The 20,792-nt window shown below is 37.0% G+C and overlaps 1 protein-coding gene across 1 annotated transcript in view; it reads right to left on the bottom strand.

Moving 5' to 3' along the window:
* Window positions 1-20,792, bottom strand: part of LOC100551145 (utrophin) — a 259,447-nt gene that overhangs the window by 226,707 nt on the left and 11,948 nt on the right. Inside the window, exons 9-21 of the mRNA XM_010707135.2 lie at window positions 19,730-19,939; window positions 15,782-15,895; window positions 14,843-14,998; window positions 13,200-13,370; window positions 11,351-11,530; window positions 10,614-10,748; window positions 9,962-10,111; window positions 8,434-8,595; window positions 7,930-8,058; window positions 7,300-7,473; window positions 6,586-6,741; window positions 4,909-5,079; window positions 3,463-3,642 (exon numbers count right to left, since the gene is read on the bottom strand). Of these exons, the coding sequence (XP_010705437.2) occupies window positions 3,463-3,642; window positions 4,909-5,079; window positions 6,586-6,741; window positions 7,300-7,473; window positions 7,930-8,058; window positions 8,434-8,595; window positions 9,962-10,111; window positions 10,614-10,748; window positions 11,351-11,530; window positions 13,200-13,370; window positions 14,843-14,998; window positions 15,782-15,895; window positions 19,730-19,939 (2,088 nt within the window). The remainder of the gene's footprint in view (window positions 1-3,462; window positions 3,643-4,908; window positions 5,080-6,585; window positions 6,742-7,299; window positions 7,474-7,929; window positions 8,059-8,433; window positions 8,596-9,961; window positions 10,112-10,613; window positions 10,749-11,350; window positions 11,531-13,199; window positions 13,371-14,842; window positions 14,999-15,781; window positions 15,896-19,729; window positions 19,940-20,792) is intronic.

The raw sequence follows: 20,792 nt of genomic DNA, 5'->3' as shown, positions 1-20,792 counted from the left end.
AAAATTACATTGTGTTCTCACATGCAGTCAGAAATTGTAATGTTTGTTAACAGAAACAATACATTATTTTGTTTACAGATATGAGTAAATCTGCAAAGTTCTTGCAGGAAGAGGGCCTTAATAGAAAGATCGGTAATATATAATGGAAAGACTGTGTCTTTAGAGGATATTAATAATCAAGGAAGAGAAACAAGGAAACAAAGGAAAATAGGATGAAGAATAATATAAAAAGGCAAATTTGTAGACTTGAAGATTAATTTGCAAGACTGTATCATACATGAAACCAGGCCAGATGCAAAAGGGTAAAAAAGACAAGAAGACACAGTAGCATCTTTTTGGGTATGTTTACCCAAAAATCTGACAGCCGTTACAAAAATGCAGCCATATGACAAGAGTTACTTCCCACAGATATAGAGGCTGTTCTGTTAGTCAACGTTCTGATAGACAGGCATCAGAATTGTGATAGCACAGTCCTGATCATCTGTGAACATCCATGACAACAGATGAAGCAAAGAGAGGTACTGTCCTCCTCAGACAGAGTTTATTACCTAAATCATAGAATCATAGAATCGCTTAGGTTGGAAAAGACCTTAAAGATCACCAAGTCCAACCACAACCTAACCATACTACCCTAACTCTAACAACCCTCTGCTAAATCATGTCCCTGAGCACCACATCCAAATGATTTTAAACACATCCAGGGATGGTGACTCAACCACCTTCCTGGGGAGCCTATTCCAGTGCTTAACAACCCTTTCTGTAAAGTGTTTCCTGATATCCAACCTAAACTTACCCTGGCACAACTTAAGACCATTTCCCCTCATCCTGCCACCTGTCACTAAGTGAGAAGAGGCCAATCCTGCTCTCACTGTAAGCACCTCTCAGATATTGGAAGAGAGCAATAAGGTTCCCCTCAGCCTCCTTTTCCCCAGACTTAACAGCGCCAGTAATTACTGTGCAGTCACAGTGGTTTGAAGGAAGCTCCCATATATGGGACTGAGCTTTTCCTTTTTTAGATATCACAAACAGAGGAGAAGTAGGGAAGAGACGACTAAGGTTTTTTTGTTTTTGGTTTTGGCTGTTTTTTGTTTGTTTGTTTTTTTGTTTGAATCAAGAAATTTGTATCTTCCCCTACTGAAAGTACAATTTAATCTAACAAAGCACAAGGGCAATGCTCATTATCAGAGATGAATAAAATTAGTTCAGAAGCTTTTTAGTTGCGGATCACTCTTACAGCATTTATGTAAAAGGGTAAACTATCTTAATAATTCCTAACATAGAAATCATCAGATTATGAATTGTATGACTTGCAACAGGCACTGAACACGAGGCAGAAGGGTTCGTGCCATCCCCAGTTTCCAGTTTCAGGCCCTATCAGTGTCCTCTGAAGGTGGAGTACCAAACTAGCAACACAGAAATACTCCATTTAAAAACATCGGTTTTGGGGTTGTTTGGTTTTTTTTTTTGCTAACATCAATTGTCTTTCACATCCATTGTGAATGGTTGCAGGGGGTTAATATACATAGTTTTACATTTATTCAGCCAAACAGATACTGATGGCCTTAATTCAGACACAGCATATACTTAAAACATGCACTTACAGGCTGTCCAAAGGAGCAATAGACTGACAGAGGATCCCAAATGCCTTGCTTAACACAATTAGAGAGTTATCAAATGTCTGTTCAACAGCCATGATTTAGGTCTCAAGGAAGGTAATGAACTCAGAAAGTTACTAGACAGAGAAAAAGATATGGTAACTGGGAATCAACAGCGATGATAGCAAGTTTTTGCACCTCTCAAGCACTAAGGGATGTGCACAGCACAGCAGCTTTGTCTTAGAAGAAAGTGAATGAATTTCTTCCCCTTACTCCTTTGTGAAGGAACGGTAACAACCCCTTACACTGAGAGCAACCAGCACTCAACCAGCAAAATCCAGATATGCTGATACATGTTTTGCAAGTGTTTTTTATGATCTCTTCCAGTACTTGAAGGGAGCTTATAAGCAAGGAAGCGGAGTGAATTTTCACGTGGTCTGACAGCAATAGGACAAGGGGGAATGGTTTTAAACTGAAAGAGGGCAATTTTGGATATTAGGAAAAAGTTCTTTACTCAGAGTGTGGTGAGGCACTGAAACAGGTTTGCCCAGAGATGTCATGGATCCCCCATCTCTGGAGGCTTTCAACACTAGGCTGCATGCGGGCCCTGGGCAGACTGATTTGGCAGTGGTTGCCAACCTTGCCCATGGCAGGGAGTCTGGAACTCAATGATCTTTATGGCCCCTCCCAACCTAAGCCAACATATAAAACAAACTATTTTTTTTGTAATGCTGGAGCTGGTAAACAGGCTTCTTTCAGGCTGAAAGAAGAACAGCACTTACAGAAGCCTATTGGAAACAATCCATTTTGGCCTAGTTCTGTTAGTTCTGGTTTTCTACCTATGGTAATAAATTCACGAGCTTATAGAAAGTCACATAGAAAGCATTAACACAAGGTCCAACTTCTGGGCTCTCATTAACATGTTATGAAACAGACAACACTTGAATTATGTGTTTTTGTTTGTTATTTATTATTTATTTGGCTGAATCAGCTATGACAAGGTAAAGAGCAAGCCACTAGCAGTTTTCTGATGTTTTTATTTCTCTTAACTCACACAGGTTATGTGCAGTGTGCAATGGTAGATGCTCACTTTTAGAAAAATTTTGGAAACAACTTAGTTCTATGCACTAAGGTAGCAGGAATATTAGAAAAGAGGTGGGAGCAGTAAAGAACTAAGTAACAAGTAGACACTATTGGTGTCTACTAGCACTACTGGTATAACAAAAGAGAAGGTCATAAAATGTTAATAAGTGAGAGGGACTAGGGGATAAATTTGTAAATGAAGACAACAGATTAAAATGTAACGTGAAGACACATTAAAGGGAGAGACAAAGGGAAATATAAAGAAGACATGAAAGCAACAGATACATGAAAGTGTTCACTAAGCATATTCTGGATTTTCTGTAGAAAAGAAAGTCATGCCACAAAGTCTATGGATAGTAAGGACAACAGAAATGAGTCCTGCACCAAAGCCAGAAAAATAAAAGACAAAAATAAAACTAAACTAACAGTTTTATTCTTAATAACTAAAGCAAGTTATTCCCACTTAAGTCAAGTTAACTATCTGGGATACTTATACAAATTCACACTCATGTCCAGATCCTGCATTTTCATCTCCTATTCACTGAGGATTACCCACTTCTACGAAGTACATGGTACCAACACCCAACAGTATGCATCAAACACTTGCAAAATAGTTCTCACCTTATTGTAAATCTCAATAATCAGCTCTTCATCTACATAGTACCTAGAAATCTATTCTACGTTCCTTTAAGCACCACAGAAGCTTCACATCACAGAATGTGAGGCAGCTGCTCTAAGGGCACAGAGGTAAAACTGCTCTAAATGTTTGTCACACACAACTTACCAGCAAAGTGTCACACCAGTCCTCAGTCCAGGTCCGAACTCTGCTCCAGCCAGCATTAAGAACACAGAGCTTCTCCTCCAGTGAAGTCTCACTCCCTTCCACTAGAGCCTGGAGTGTGGTGCAGCTTTCTGTGATACTCTTCAGATCAGCTTTTCTCCTTTCCAGCTCTCTCAGAACATTCTGAAACAAGAATAGTCACTCACACACAGCATACTGCAAACTAACTCCAATCACAAGAGCAAGGGAGCCAGGCATGTGTCATCTCTTGAATATCAGAGTATGGTTTCCATGAGGAAAGAAACATCTCTTGCCATTCAATATCTCCAGTTATTACTGGTAACATCTGGCTATTTCGAAAATTCTTTGACAGTATACAGCGAGTGAAATAATGCAATTAATTGCAAATACTGCCTGGAGCTTCTTAAAAATCTTATTCCCTGCGAGCTAAATACTTTTAGCTTATTATCTTTGGGAAAGAAACAAACATTCAAATTACTACATGCATTCTAAAATCATCTCCAGAAAACACTGAGACAGAAAAGATTATTTTTCATGCAACATAATGTGTTTATCCTCCTGGTGGTGCAGTGTAACAGCTCATGAATTATTTGCACTGCTTACAAAGGTATAGTAAATTTACTTCAGTAACTATTTAACATGCTTGTTTGGAGAGAAATTTTAGGGATATTCCTACAGTAGAAGTGTAGTACTAATGACTGTTAACTCTGAGCCAAAATTGTGAGAAGAGGTTACGACTAGATGCTTTTCTAATTTTGTAAGCTTTGGAATGTAAAGATTCTATTCTATACAGATCTATTTCAAGAAGAAATGGTGACAAACCAAAGAGTGGAAAGAACAGAACAAGTGTATTAGCTGACTGTTTTTACTAACTCCGATTATTACATATACTAGTTTCCACTACGTGAGAAAATCCTTTGCTCCAGAATAATGAGAAGACATTCTTCTCCCCCTGAAAAGTTGCAGTTTATGGTTGAAAAAGTAAATAACAAGTTACTGGAGCTTTTTGACTTGTAAAGTCACACTTTTTAAGACCGAGCTGTTTCAATGAAAAAGGTACAAGCTCAACTTCTTGTTAAAAAAAAAAAAAAAAGAGTTTTCAATTTGCTCTCTTCCTAATATTTTATACAGGACAAAAATATATTTCCTGATAATTACAAACATTAACCTATAAATTATGTTAGTGACAGAGCAAGTCACTTAGATACCTACTAAGCAATAAGTACATAGCAATATCTTAATACTTCACTGGCTATTTGAGTCAAGATTCAGTTAGCTACTGTACACAGCCAATCAAATCTACAGTAACATCATCATGTAAAAGACACAGGAGAAAATTACAAGGATTTAAATTCAGTCACTTCCATATAATATCACTATAATGTTAAAAACATTAATTTATCCTATGTATTTTTAAAGCATGCTCACTTTAGCCCAGGCAATTTCTGAATCCAGGTCAGAAAGCAAGCTCTCCGAAGTGGACTTCTGCACCAACTCTGCCTCAGTAGTAGCTAGCCACTCTGACAAAGAGGCAGCCTCTTTCCTCATTTTGCGTGCCAGCTGGGATGCTCGTTCAAGATCTTGCTTTCCTTCTGTAACCTATGAAAAAAGGAAAAACAAAGATTTTAAAAGATAACAAAAATGAAAGTGTTAGTCAACTAAAATACCCACTTGAATTCAAATCTTTTCATTATAAAAGCAGTCTTCCTGCACAACAAAGGACTCTGAAAAGAAAAACTGTTTATAAGCATCTGCATCTTACTATACAAAGCAGAATACATAAACCTGAATAATTATAAATTAAGATATACTTAAAAGAAACATACTTACCACTTGCTTATAGCTAATAATCACCAAGTCAAAGTTTAAAGTACGTTTATTATGTTTTTTAACTGAAATAGAAGCAAATACAGAATCCAGTATTTTGGGGCAGACATGACAGCAGAAAGTTGTAAAGAAAAGTTTCACAGAAAATACAGTCTGCCCTTGAAAACAGCTATATAAAATAAATGTGAAATTTGATGTTTGCTGCAGTGCAATTAATTCCATTTCACACTGACTATACAATTTGTCTGATCAAACTTTAACACTTGAGAACAACCCAACCACGGAAGCCAGAATAAAGTGACATTTCAAAAATTACTCTCAATTTAGTGTTTGCACGTATTTATACAAAATAATATACTCTTTGAAGATCTAAAAAAAAGTAAATTCAGAGATACAAACAGGACTGTAACCTCGCATTGCAAATATCCCTGACTTACTGTCCCTCTCTTATTACTTGTCCTCCTATGTCATGAGCAATAAGTGCATAGGCTACATTAGAGTCCATGCCTTCTTGAATATTCTTTATTTTATAAAAGATTTATAGGACTCATTTCAAGAAATTACAACAATATTACCAGAGCACTAATGTAGCTTCACTCTGAATAAGCCTGATTCTGCTTGGACTTCTGCCTTAATTTAAGCAGGAAAAAAAAAAATCCCTATTTCCCCCACCATCACCCACCCAAGCATTTAGTTATTTTTGACTATTCCAAATTTATCCAAATGAGGATTAAAACTTCTAAGAAAATTACTCAAATCAATATTTAACGAAGTTCTTAGAAAGCACTTTTACGTGTATTTTTTATTTCACCCTGAAGGCAACTCTTAAATGGATTACAGTTAGAAATCATCATGACATCTCCTAAAAATAAATAGAGAGAGAGAAAGAGAGAGAATTTACACCGACTCAAACTTCTCACATGACAATTCAAAAGTTAAGTATCTTGCAAGGTGTTTTACAAACAGGTGTAACATCATACAAACACTTTAAGGAGTAGCAGGTGAGCTTTAATGGAATGACTAAAGTCCTATGAACCTTCCTTTCTTGAAGAAAGACCTACCCCTTCAGGAACACTCTATGATCATAGAGAATCTGAGCAACTTCAAGACTGTTACAAGTAATCTTTCATCTCTCAACAGATTCCTTCTGGATGTAGCAAATAGCTTATGCAGTATCAGCTGCAAAATCAAAACCTTATAAAGCCTTCTGACATCAAAACAATAAATAAAATAATTTACATGCAGATAAATGTTCATACAAAGATTTAGTTTTCTTACCTGTGCCCCGAGGTCATTGTAAAGAAATTTCAATGCTGTCAGTTGTTCATCCATTCCTTTGGGATTATCTGTCTGTTGCTTTTGTACAATTTGCCTTCCTGTCTTGATGACAGTTTCAACCTCCAGTTTCACTTCACTTAGGGTTTTATAGAGTTTCTAAAGCACAAATAGACATACTAGTGATTGATTTCTAGTTCAAATGTTCAGAGTACTTCATTTGGCGCACTTAAACTCTGAGTTTTGGATTAAGAGCAAATCAAAGTAACACAGGGCAATGCAAAAATGTCTGCCAAGCAGATTTCAAATTTCTGATTTTCCATACTTTATTCTAATTTCAATTTTTAATAAAGTAAATTTTATCCCAATAGTTCATCACTGTTTACTCCATAACATAATCCGCATTAAAAGACTAACACTGTGATCTATGCTTGACCTTTACTATTTTTATTTAAATAGAAAAAATACAAAAAAAAAACAAGCAATCCTGCCCGGAGTCATGCTTCCCATGGGACAGGCAAGGCAATTTTTACATGTAAACTCATCTGTTTACAGATAATTCAAAAGAATTGCAGTGTTTTAGTTTTCAATAGTTCTGTTGCTATTCTGTAAAAAAATTGTAACAGTATTTTCATCCCTTGGGAGACAGATTAGGCTAGAAGAATCACACTGTAATGAAACAACTCCAAACATAACTTAAGAACATTCCATATTTACCATGCACTTGTCCAGGTGAGTTTGGATTACATCTGGGTCAGTATCCTTCACATCCAAGACATGAAGCTCTGCTTTTACACTTTCTAACACGCGCTTGCAATCCAACATGCGCTGCTCAAAGTTGGCTGGTTTCTGAAAAAGCTGATACTTCGTAGACACTTCACGGAGTTTTCTCTGTTTTAATGAAAATTGTTTCAAGAGATCAATTTAAATTAACGTCTACACTTGGATAATAATACTTAAAGCATCTCCCTCTAATCTAATCCATCTCTCATGCTACCACAACTCAGGATACATGTTAATATCATTTGCCAAACCACATTCCATCACCTATTTCTAATCTCCACACGTGGTGCAGAAGAGCTCTAATTCTCTTTCAACACAATTTCAAGATATCCATTCTACCTTATTTTCAGTACTTATCCCATGATAATTACAGGATTTCAGCTTCCCTATTCAATTAATCTAGTGCTACTTGTTTCCTAATGAAAGCATGTAGAAGTATACACTATTAGTTTTTGAGATTTGCTTGACCGCACCAAGCAATTTACAGACTAACAACAGCGGCGTGCTACTTATAACTAGAACCTCTTCAAATTTAAATGCTTAGTGTAACTTTCATATTTTTACCTGCAAAACATCCAACAGAGTTCCACCTCGGGGAGATCTGCATTCAGGAGAAGCAGGAGGGAAAGAGCGAGGACTTTTCTTGAGCTCCTCTAAGGTGGCCTCATGAGCTGCAATTTCAGCTTGAATTTTCTACCATATAAAAACAGGAAAAAAATGTTACAGCACATCTTGCAGAGAGGAAAAGAGCTTGCTTACTACTTAATATCCACCAGAAGTAAATCCAGTCTGTAATGTTAAATGATCCCAGATTTTGAATGTAAAGATTTGATTATGATTCTATGATTTTAAACATGGCTCTGGTCACAGTTTGCTAAATTGAAAACTATTAAGACTGTTATTCTATGAAGTCTTCTTAAAATAGGAAAGCAATCCAGATCACAAAACTTGTCAATTAGAACATAAGTGCAAGAGTGAAATTAAACCTGCATGAATTAATAAGTCTATGCTGAGTGCTATCACCAGATAAATCAAATTGATGGGTATTAGAAAGCTGTTATAGAATACCTGTGCCTCCTGTGGCATCTGAAAGGCATCTACCCTATCAGTCAGGTAAGATGTCAGCTGTCTATCCAGCTCCGCTAAGTTTTCCTGCAAGACCTGCAACATGTGGTCAGTTTCTCGCATAGTCTGAAGCTGCTGTTCCAAGGTGATCTGTCGGCTCACAGCCTAACAGGAAAGAAAAGTATGATGTGAGAGAGCATTTGTTCTGTAGGAACAATATTAATCTTTCTCAAAACAAGGTGAGGAAGACCCCAAAACTTCTATGCCAAGAGAACTGTCGTCTTAAATAACATTTCTTAAAAACTGCGTGATTGATATCATTAACTAACAAATAATGCTGCTAGATACAAGGCATTGAAAACAAGTTTCTCCTGTCACTTCAGGAGGAAAGTAGGCTGTTAAAAACAGGCATTTCAAAAACTACTTAGTCACCCAGGAATCAGGGACATCACAATATGTTGTAGCTTAGTGTTGTTTGATGTGCAAACCTGAACATTTTCCATCAAAACAACAAACTATGTCTCCCTGTTAAAGTGAAAATGGAGGTTCACATTTCCTTCCTTCCATTGCCCCCTCTTAAGCAGCAAAACTTCTAAGTTCATTTGATCACTGATCCACGTGAGCACAAAATCCCCATTACTAGCACATGCTGAGACAGAAAGTAATTAACAACCCCGCATATCAGCACTGCAGATACAAAACCCTGCACATCAGCACTGCAGATACAAAAGCTGACAGCTTTCACATGGCAGTGAAATGCTACAAGGGCAAAAATAGTAGTAAATGCTAACTTAAATGACAGCTTGTAGCCCCTAGCTTATGCAAATGCTCACTGTAATGAGAATGAACCCAAATTCTATCTGTGACTGTATTTCAATAGTAGCAGGGAACAAAAAAAAAAAAAAGAAGCTCTGCAATTCTACATTCTGGTTGGGCCTGTGCTACCACAATACTCAACAAGTGTATGCAACTTGAAATACAGCTAATACTCTTCTTTCTAGTAAACCTAGAATAGATGAGACAAGCATGAGAAAAGGAAAGGGGCAAGGCAACAGATGGAGAATGGAAAGAATGCTTTCCTTCTGTTCCCTTATTATACTGTAACTTCTTCCTAGCACTTTCAAAGAGTGAAAATGTCTCTATTCACATACTTCATTTTTACAGTTAATGAGCAGTACACCAGTATTTATGGTAGTAGGAAGGGAACATTAATCTCAGTTATTGAAATTTATTGAACTGGCCCTCTTGAGATCATAATTGACTTCTTTTTTTTTTTTTTTAAATCAAAGTTATCTAGAAAAACATAGAGGGAGTTAGGGGGGAAATAGGAATGCAAATGTGGAAGACAGAACGCAACTGGTAACAGGTGAAAATCTGTATTCTGCTCCTAGGGTATTATTCTAAATTGAAAGCAGCTGACATTATGAAACTTTTTCCTCGTTTCCTGTGTTGAAGTCCTGCATCCATGAATTCAGCTAAGAGGAAGCATGTCAGCCAACTGAGTTGACAAACGGAGCCCCCAAATTCTTACCAAATGACTCAACTCCTCATAGCGGGCATTGAAAGCCTCCAATTTTTCACTGATGATATCATCAAGAATCCCTCCATCAATCAATGTCTGCCCAAGTTCCCGAATCTGGGTTCGATTATCGGCTGGATGACGCAGGACTGATTCCAGAGACTAATCAGCGGAAAAAGTGTAAAGTCAATGCATCGAATATTTCTGAACTTTCAGAGGTAGAAATCTGTCCGCATGCGAAGTTTACAGTACTCTCAAGACAAAAAGTGTAAAGAAGTATGAATAAATTATGGCTTGATCCATGATGGCAAATACAGTAGCTGTTTCGTTTTACAAAACCAAACTTCACAGCACTTCTCACCTACTCATCAATATTTCACACAGTAGTGCTGGAAGGAATTAATTTACAGAGGACAAGAGAGCAAGAAGTTTCACCTCTGCATAATATCAAGATTGGCACAATTGTTATAAACAAGAAAATATATTTTTTGGAGGGTGGAGGGTGTTGTTCTTACAATATACATTCCAAATTCAGAGTACTACGTTAACAGGAAGAATCAGAATACTCAACACACTGTTCAGTATCCTTCTAAAGAGCAGAATTCTTGTTCTTTCAAATGTGTCTATCTGAAAAGTCAGCAGTACAACAGAATGACAACAATACCTCAAGAGCATCATTGACAACATCCAACTTATCAGTCAGATTTTCAGTCATTTGCACTCTTTCTTCTAGAGTGTTTAGCCAAGCTGTTTCTAAATCGAGATATTGAAGCAGTTCAATCCAGCAGGACCACACCTCCTAGAAGCAACAGAAAAATTGAAATTAGTCTAGAAGGTCAGGCATAGGCTTGAAGAAATTATATTTCACAGATATCTCCCCACATTAGTCAAGTAGAACACATTCAAAAATTGAGCATTCCATAATAAATTTTAGATAGAAAAACTTGCTACTACAGAAGTATAACGAAAAGAAATAGGCAAAACACATACAAAGGTCTCTAAACTCGTGCTAAAAATATCAGACATCAGATACTCCTAACAATTTAAGAACATAACAAAAATTCTCCCACTCCTCCTGAAAGGATGTAGGACATACACAAACCAAGATCAACTTTTTCTAATTATTGAGAAGTTTCTGTTGTTTCTGAAGAAACATGGATAGATAACAAAGCTCTGAGACATTATTTATTTGTACAAGTGTTGATTATGAACAGATTTTAAAAGCAAATCCAGGTGGTTTCCTCATGCATTCCAAAGACCTCATCTCAAGAGAAAAATCTTGGAAAAGCACCACTGCAAAATGCATTGTCAAATTTTCTGGATTTTGTGGCACAGACATTTTTAGCATCCTTTTCCATTCTTCATATCACCTACCTGAGTTTTGAAATCTGCTAGTCTTACCTCTAAAGTGTGGCATTTCCCCCGGATCCGATTACATAGTAGCTGGTAGTTCTCCAACACAACATTCAGCTCAGTTGCCAGCTCCTGACCTCCAGATGGCACTTTAGTGGCCAACATTTTGATGTTGTCCTTGAGAATTTTCACTCGCACCTCCTTCTGTAGCACATCCTCTTTTGCTCTCTGCCCAAAAAGAACATATTAAACAATTAAATTGCCATGCATCCAGCTGTTAACCACTCAAAACAACCATCAGCAGTTTAACACCATAAGCATAGTTGCCAGAACATTCTCAAGTCTGAGCACAACAAAATATGGCTAGAAAGATCATATTACTGGCTGTTGAATTTTGTCCTCATCAGAACTTAAGAAGCAGGATAGCTGAAAGGTAAGGGACAAACTTTGACTGGACAGCGTGGAAACAACTAGAAGGATTCAGAAATAGAAATGTTATTTAGCTCCTTCTTTTCAGGTTTCAAGGACAGTTTTATGAAGTACCTCTGATATAAAGGGGACTGTAGTTTATGGGAGAATTTAATCCATGACAGCATTATTGTTGGACATATTGTTCTAAATGTAAGGCAATTAAAAAAGAAATTTCAGTTAACGAAAAGGCAAAGGATAGAGATCTGTAACATTCTACTTTATAACTATCTCAACTGACCTCACAGCATTTAAAATTTACTTCCTCAAATTAGTAGAAGCTCCATTCAAATAAGAGCAGAATTAGGCAAGCTAAAGAGGTTTTCAAAATGTCATGTAAAAAATGCTCCTGGGTCAAATACACAGAGAGTGTTCTTCCCCAGTACTAGAGGCAGTCCCAGCATAATGTTCTTGATACAAACGTAAGAGGATAAACAATTGTTACAGTAAAAATTCACAGGCTCACTGACACATCTGCAAGATTAAAAAACACAGAATATAATCTGGATTTGATGGAGTTTACTGTACTAAATCTCTCAAATTTCCATTAAAAAAGTATGGGTTTTTTTTCCTGGCATGTTTTCAGCAGGCTGTCAGACTTTGAAATCTCAAATGGCTTCAAAGGACACAAATATATTAACACTTGTTAAAAATTGCTTCAGAAAGCCCCTTCAAAAAGAGCAGTTTGGATCTTCAAATAGATTTGTCAAAACACTTTATTTTCTACTCAGAGTAACCATGCAGTGAATAATTCAAATTATTTGTCAAGACACACCTGAACTCCCACTGAATTGTTTAAAAACAGAGAATTATTGTTTGCTCTGTACATGCAATCCAAGAAAATTACCTATTCAGCTGATAATTTATACTGAGGCAAAAATAAAGCCTTCTCTTCTTTTTTTGTCAATAGTTCCAAAATTAGAGGGATTAGCATCACTATTTGCAACAGATGAGGAACACAAGATAACCTTTATTACAAAACTGTTTAGAACTGTTTTACTAAATGTAGAGTTACTATAGCATGAGATGAGAAATTGAAGTCCAACAGCTGGAAGCAGAATAATGTGGTTTTACAACTGCTAATTTAGACAGACAGAATATCACATTGTCTCCCTCTAGTTTATTCTCCTCTAATAAGGTAACATATTCTCAGGATTTAATGCATTGCAAGCCTTCCTGGTTTAGAAGGCTCTGTGTGCTACTACTCATTATATGATCCCTATGCCTCTTAGCCAAATACAACATCTGCTTCTATAGTTTGTGCTTTAAAACAAAATTTCCATGAAGCAAAGGTGAAAAATAGCACTAATCTTATCACGACTTGAGTTCCTTTACATACAGATAATAATCCACAAAAGATCAGCCTTTAGAAACCATTAAGTTTTGTTTCCCTTTAATCAGGTCTCTACAATGACCTGATGTGCCTGACCTTCATTTCCTCCACAGCATTCTCTAACTCTTCAGGGGACTTGTATTCAAAATCCTTCTCCAAATATTCTTCTTCAGCTTGGGTCATCCATTCTTGCATCTCTGCCAAATCCTTCTTCAGATTTACAGCTTTCTCCTGACTTTCGGACAGGCGATTTTTCTGACTAATGATCTAGAATTCAAGGTGAAGAAAGAAACAGCAGTTTTGGTACATAAATGTCCTTGTGTACGTGAAAAACCACAGGTTTCTGTTAAAACATTTTCTACCAAAGTATTTTTAAGCCATTATAATTAGCAAAATTAAAATTAGCTGTCACCCCCCTCCATCTATGTCACTTTTAGCAGACCAACAAAACCTAGAGGTAATAAGGAAGGGAAAGAGGATATGGATTTCGTCCTTTTGTGAAAACTGGTGGCAATTCAAGTGTCAGATGTGGGGAGGGGGGAATGACAAAGAGTGAAGAAAACACTCTTCTGATCACAGATATCATATAGTTAGGTACATCCTTATACAGAATACTTTAACATCATCAGGCCTCACACTTTTCTACAACCCAGGCAGTCTGGATAAAGGTTAAAGGTTCATAAACAGCAAGATTTTCCTTGTCAGGCACTGTGATGAAAGTAAAACTTTTCGACAGAAAGCTTCCATCCAAAAGAAAGATCCACATATGCCAGACTGAAGTGGCAGTCTATTTATAGCCATTTATTTTTCAAAGCTGCCTGGAAGCTGCCTCCAGGCAGCTTTGAAAATACTCAGAGTCAAAATAATACTCCAAATTTCAGGGGCAAGATTAGGTGGTCAGATTGTTTTTTTCCTGAGAAAAGAAAAAGCAGTATGAAGCAAAGTAAATATTTCATTTTTATATACAAATAATTAAACTGAAAGGAACACAGTGAACTCTTCAAATACCTAGAAATGTACATATTTAAACAAAACCCCTGTTGCATAGGGATTCCCTAACATATTTGCACTTGTGAAGGATTTACTGTGCCAGGTTGAATTTTAGCCAGTTTGATAGCGGAACAAGTAGAGTGTATTTGTTGAAGAGTCAAAAATATATTGTCAAGAGTCCAGAGGAGGGCAATGAAGATGATCCACGAGCTGGAACACCTCTCCTGGGAAGATAGGCTGAATGAATTCAGCTTGTTCAGCCTGGAAAAATGAAGGCTATGGGGAGACCTCATTGCAGCCTTCCAGTATTTAAAGGGCATTTATAAATGTGAGAGAAATCAACTTTTTACATGGGTAGATAGTGATAGGACAAGGAGAGAAATGGTTTTAAACTACAGGAAGAGAGATTTAGATGAGATGTCAGAGGGAAGTTTTCTATGAGAGAATACTGAGGTGCTGGAACAGGCTGTCCAGAGAGGCTGTGGATGCCCCATCCCTGGAAGTATTTAAGGCCAGGTTGGATGGGGTCCTAGGCAATCCAATCAAGTACTTGATCTAGCAGCTGGCAACTTTGCCTGTGGCAGGTGAATTCAAATACAATGATCCTTGGGTACCTCTTCAAGCCAAGCTATTCATTCTATAATTCTAAGAAACTGTTTCACTGCTTCACCTCTTCACCACACTCCCACTGTCATGGAAATGAACAGACGCAGTAACAAGTAAGTACTAGCAACATATGAAGAACTCACCTGTTTGCTCAGTTTTTCCCATTGCGTCTGGCAGTCTACTAGCCTAGATTTTGCCCAAGTATTAATGCCTGCAATAGACTGACTTCTTAAAACTGACTCCAGATCTTTCATCTCTTTCAGTGAAGGCTCAATCTTCTCCATTTCATTAACAAAAATCTAAACACACATAGAAAATAAAAAAATAAATGTATAGAGTACCAATGGTTTTGTAATTTTAAATTATTTCAGAGAAACTTTACTTAAGAAAAAAGAGAGCAACGTTTTCTGTACCAGACTGTTTAGAACAATCCTGCAGTGACCTAAAACATCAGAGCTGTGCAACTAGAAATACATCTTGCCATACACAGTGCAAACATTCTTGCACATCAGATGTCCACACTAGAACAAGTCAACTTTCAAAATGATGTATTTCAAATACCCTGATGTTTCTAGTATACTCCAGATGCATATTCTTCCTCCAGAAACAAACGTTTGAGGTTACACTGTAATTAGTTACTGTCAGTTGACATTCTACCTGACTTTGATCCTTATGTTGCACCAGATAGGAAGGAATCTTACTTGCAAGGCACATACAACTCCTAAACCATACAAGTTTAATCATACATATTTGCTTATTATTTTTAAAATTTTATGCAGAAAGAAGTTTTCACTGATAGATTCAAACTGTTTGTCATAAAACTGAGTAAAAAATTAAACACTTTTACAGAAGAGTTAGTGTAAATTGTGGATACGTACTTTTAAATATAGTGAAGAACTCTGAAATGTACAAAGCATTATGGCTATACACATAAGGAAGCACTTAAAACTTAGTCGTGAAATAGATAAGACAATTCTGGCAGACTTTACATAATATACCACAGCCAATAACAGTAGCAAAATAATAAAGAAGAGATGGTAAACATATGATTTCCAAAGATTCCTTAGGAAAACAAAACTCACTGTGCACTGGTCAAGCTGTCTTTGAAGTCCTTCGGTATCTCCTTGAGCAGCCTTTTCTGTCAGTAAGAAGCCTTTCACGCCATCCATCCACTTCTGAACAACTTTTGAATTAGTCTAAATCAAACACAGTAGCAAAGAGTTGATAATACTGTGAGTGTATGGCAGTTGCATTTCAACCATTTTAATTAGTGTAAAAAGAATGTTTCAGAACGTGCAAGCATTCCCCAGATTTTGCGTCACACCACTTCTATTATTTTCTTCCTTCAATTTCTCATTCTTAACTTTATGTGAAAACTTAATTCCCGATAGCGATACTCTTGCACCCATGGTTTAATTGGCATTGTACTCATCCTGGCTATCACACAGAAATGCTGGATAAACTAAGACAACAAGCACGGCTTCAAAAAATAGCTTCAGAAAGTATGTGGCTACCCTTCACACGAAGGACTTGCTGGAACAATGGAAATTGTCTTTTCTTCACACTATCAACTACGTGCAGCCATTTTCACCACACTCTTTTGGAGGATCTGCTGCACTCCAATAACAAAACAGGGCCTCTATAGGTATCTATGTGATTAGATGAGGAAAGCCTAATAGTAAACACTTGAGAAGTGGAAGCTATGCAGGGAAACACAGAAGAGAAACACAGGCATAAAAAGCAAATACTGTACAGGATTAGAATAAGCACTAAAAAATTCCAGCTGGAGCCAATGGTAGCTACAGTACGTACTCAATAAAGCAAGGCACAGAAATAAATTTATAAATACAGAATTGCAGTCACCCGACCTAAAATTTAGCAGTTGCCTTATATTCTGGGTAAAGTGGGACAGGAGGGTTGCCATCACCTTCCCACACAATTGTGAATGTTCACTATTACCCTTACAAATAAAAACACTACAAACTTGGAGAAAAGATTTTTCTTGTCCTGATTCAACTGTGTTATATGATTGCCATTTTTAATAATATAGTTGAACTTTTTTTAACCAAAAGTTCTGGCATTTTTTTTAGCAGATGGTATCTTTCTATTTTGACTCATTTGTCACAACAGAGCATTCTTACTGGAGAAGCCAAGTCAAAATTCATCAGCATTATCTTCTATTTTACACATCACCAGGGAAGAAAACACACACTTGTCTTTCAAGATCTATACATTATAAAGTGCTTTAAAAAAAAAACAACTCAGAACTAACGAAAACACATTAAACTAAGATTACATTTGTATCTAGGACAATGCTACCATTAGAGATCAAAGTCACGACACTTTCCACAAGCCTCTTCCTTTTTGGAGGAATTTTGTTCAGTTCATGAGCCTGAACGTTTTTCAAATCAGACCCCAGGAGGCTCTAACAGTGAACCAGTGAACCACAGTTTAAAAATATCCATACCTATATATACACACACATAATTATAAGAAGTTGCCATTTGACGAGGCATTTTAGCTTACTTACAGAAAGATATGCACAGCTAGCTAAAGATAATAAGTAGCCAAAATGAATTAAATGGGATTACTCACAAAGTTAGACACATTTAAATAACTTGCTGAATCAGAAGTTAAATATACAGAAGTTCAATGAAGTAAACGCCCCTGCACTGCACAGATAAATAATTATCAAACGCTCAGTGTAGACCATGAATCTGTAAGAGTTCTCAGTTGCTAGAAGTGACTTAAAACAATGGATCTATTTCTAAAATTTATTCCAGCAAAGAAGCTCAAATGTGCTGAATATCACCTTTTGGACTCCTGAAAAAAGCCACATTATGTACAGCTACGCAGTACATTTAGAAGAGCTGATAGTAATACTTAGTCAAAAACACAGCAAACAAACCACACGTTATTAGAGACGGAACAAAAGATACAGAAGTGGTCTAGCAAATACAAGAAGTAATTCACCAAGGGAGCCTTGTCTGCTTTTCCCTTCACATGACTATTACAGACAATATCACAGCAAAACCAATACAGCACAGAAACAGGTCACGTCACCAGTGCACACACTGTCAGCCTGAGGGAGCCTCTATCACAACAGAAACTGCAGAAATGACATCTGAGAAGCAGGTCCTACAGACGGATCTGCCACTGCCTTGTTCATCTGACTAACGAGGGCGTTTTAAGCCATGTTCATTTGTCTACTTACATTTTCTTTTCAAAAACATAAATGTGAGGAGTGCTGTTGTAGAACCTCTCAGTTTTAGAATTATGAAAAAAGTAAATATTAAATACAAACAAACACTTGCGCACAGTTGTAAGTAACCATACATTCTCCATGGCTTGCCACCCACTTATTCCATTTTTCCCCCTCCTCCTTTTATTTTTTCCACTTTTATAGTCAGATACTTCATCTTCTCTCTTAACAAGTACCCAGTCATTATCAATCAAGGTATTTTTGTGTCTCTGGTATCACATCTCCAGTACTGACTCATTCAGTGTCTGCTCCACAAGGAAGAAAACATACACTTTTAAGTAAGTAGGTCTAGCTCAGCATGACTGATAAGAAGCTGTTGCACAAATGAGATTGAGAAATGCTCATATGCAGAATATTTATTCCATCATCCTAAACAGCTAATAAGAGTAAGTAGAAAGAAAGGGAAGAGAACAAGGCATTGACCTAAATGTGTATCTCAGAGTCAGGAGAAAAATTAAAGACAAGGAGCTTGTTCATAATTAAACAAGGACCTGGCTAAGCCTGTAAAAGTTCATTTCTTTTAGGAGCCAGTACAAGCCAGACCACTTTGGCAGATCACAAGGCAGATCCCACTGACCAGTGGCTCCTCCTCAGCCTGAGGCTGCTGCAGATAGCTACAGAAGGATGGATTCTAAGGAAAACAGACTAAAAGCAGAAGTTGTTTTAGAACTATGTGTGAAAATACATGTATTCTTGAACACGTTTAAAAAAGAGGCTTTTATTTTGATGCTTCAAGTAACACAGCCTAACAATAACACAAAAATTCTACAAAAAAGAAAAACTTTCTCTGAAAAGCTGCAACTCCACCTACCATGCATAGGTTGGCTCATGGTTTTCATTTACAATCTCACTAGGCTAGACTGGACTGCTATGCTTTTCCTCCTCGCTTCCCCTCTAGGAACTTAGTAGTAAAATGAAAGGCATCTTAAGTCCTCAACAAAATTATTAGTGAATAACACTTAATGAGCAGGAGCAAGCTTCTCCCTCCAGCATTCTTTCTACGTATAGTTTTTCACGAGTGTGGGTTTGCATTCTGCTTTTAATTTTAGTTAGAACATGTTACTCCTACTATGACGTTTTTTTCCCAGATTTGTGGTTAAAAAAAGGCTTTGAGGTTTTTGCTCTTTCCAGCCATAATCACCAACAGATTGTCCAACTCTGTGTACAACATCATCCAAGTCAATTACCTAACCACATTAATGCAGATACAGATTTCAGTATACATGCATACATCTGTAATTGGGCACTCATTAAAGCTCCTGCCCTATTGGAACTGGAAAACTCACTGTACTTAAACATTTTCTTCACTTGCTTTTTAACAGGCTGTACTAATCAACTGTTGACAGAAATCAAACTTGAAGGAACAGGTTTCCTGTAGCAGGTATGTAATTTCAGTTTTAAATGTCAACCTAATAAAGTGTTGGTCATCTGACACCAACCACAACAGAGGGCACTCAGTCCCTGGTAGGATCAGGCCTTCAGCAACATAGCTAACATACTCCTCATTCTGGTGTAATCTTTGCTTCTGATACTGGCAGAAGATGAATACTAATTTTAAGTGCAAAATAGTGCTATTAGAAGATAAAATAATATACTGGACATTTTAAAAGCCACACAACTCTTCTATAAGTACATTATATGCCTTCAGGCGCTGTCCTGTTCCACAACCATTTCACTTGTCAGTCAGTATCATCTGAATGCAAAAGTATAAGAAAGGAAGGCCTCTATAACAATTGAGTCATATAACAAAAAAAGCCTTTCATTTTACCTCAAATAATCTCAATTTGGAAGTAATCTCTTCCAGTAGTTTAACATCTTTGGAAGTCTTGAGCCTTAACTTGTCCCAGTGCCCTTGCACATGCCTGAACTGTTGCATGTAGACCTTTGTCCTGTCAGAAGACTGTTTCTCCAAAGCCTTTGTTTCTTCAGCAAGTTTATCTACCCTGGGCTTCTGGGCTTCCAGTGTCTCACAAACAGTCTACAAGGAGAAGGAGGGAAAAAATATACACGTTCACTTGCAGTATCAGGTATAACACATTCACATACAAACATAAGTACATCCAAGTAGTCACATAAGCTGAAATAACCATTTCACTAACGTTAAGAAAGAATGATAGTTTACAATATAACGTGAGACATAAAAAACTGCTCTGTTAAATTGAGCATGTTTGCAATTTTACTTAAAATTTAAGAGAAATTCAGAATTGAGAAACGAAATCACTACCATTAAATTAACTTTACAGTACATACATTTAATACAGATAGGTGGGATGCATGCACATACATTTTAATGCATTGTACTGAGGAAGAATCTCTTTTTTGGTGCGTTTATGCTTTCATTCTTACTTTTCTTCACAAGAAAGAAACAACATAAAATGTACCATTTCCTCTAAAAGGATAGCTAATGATGCAGCGATAAGATTGGGAACAAGGGTGTATGCTTCTGAAAACAAGAGCTTTCTGTGCAACAAGCCACAGAGACACAGACTGAGTCAAGTTCCTGTTCAAGTCTATGCCTGAAAAATTTATCAGTGCCTGCCATGGTGAAGAAGAGGGAGCTGCTCAATCCCAGGCCCACAGGCAGTGCATTAACCACATTTTGTTCTGATCTCCTGTAACAACCCCTAAAGATCCCACACTGACATACTATGTCTTCTCAGGTTAATTAGTCTCTGAAGACAACAGGAAGGAGGGATCCAGAGACAAATAGGAAATGACAAATCTTCAGAGGCCAAAAGTCATTGCAATTCAGCCAGTGTATGGAACTAAAAATCTCTCCCAGCCTTAACCAATACAGAAGAAATATCAAACTCCTTTGTTTCTTGGGTTCT

Source organism: Meleagris gallopavo, chromosome 2, assembly GCF_000146605.3.
Source record: "Meleagris gallopavo isolate NT-WF06-2002-E0010 breed Aviagen turkey brand Nicholas breeding stock chromosome 2, Turkey_5.1, whole genome shotgun sequence".
NCBI lineage: Eukaryota > Metazoa > Chordata > Aves > Galliformes > Phasianidae > Meleagris > Meleagris gallopavo.
Note: the sequence above shows the minus strand (reverse complement) of the source record. Positions and strands in the feature narration are given on the sequence as shown.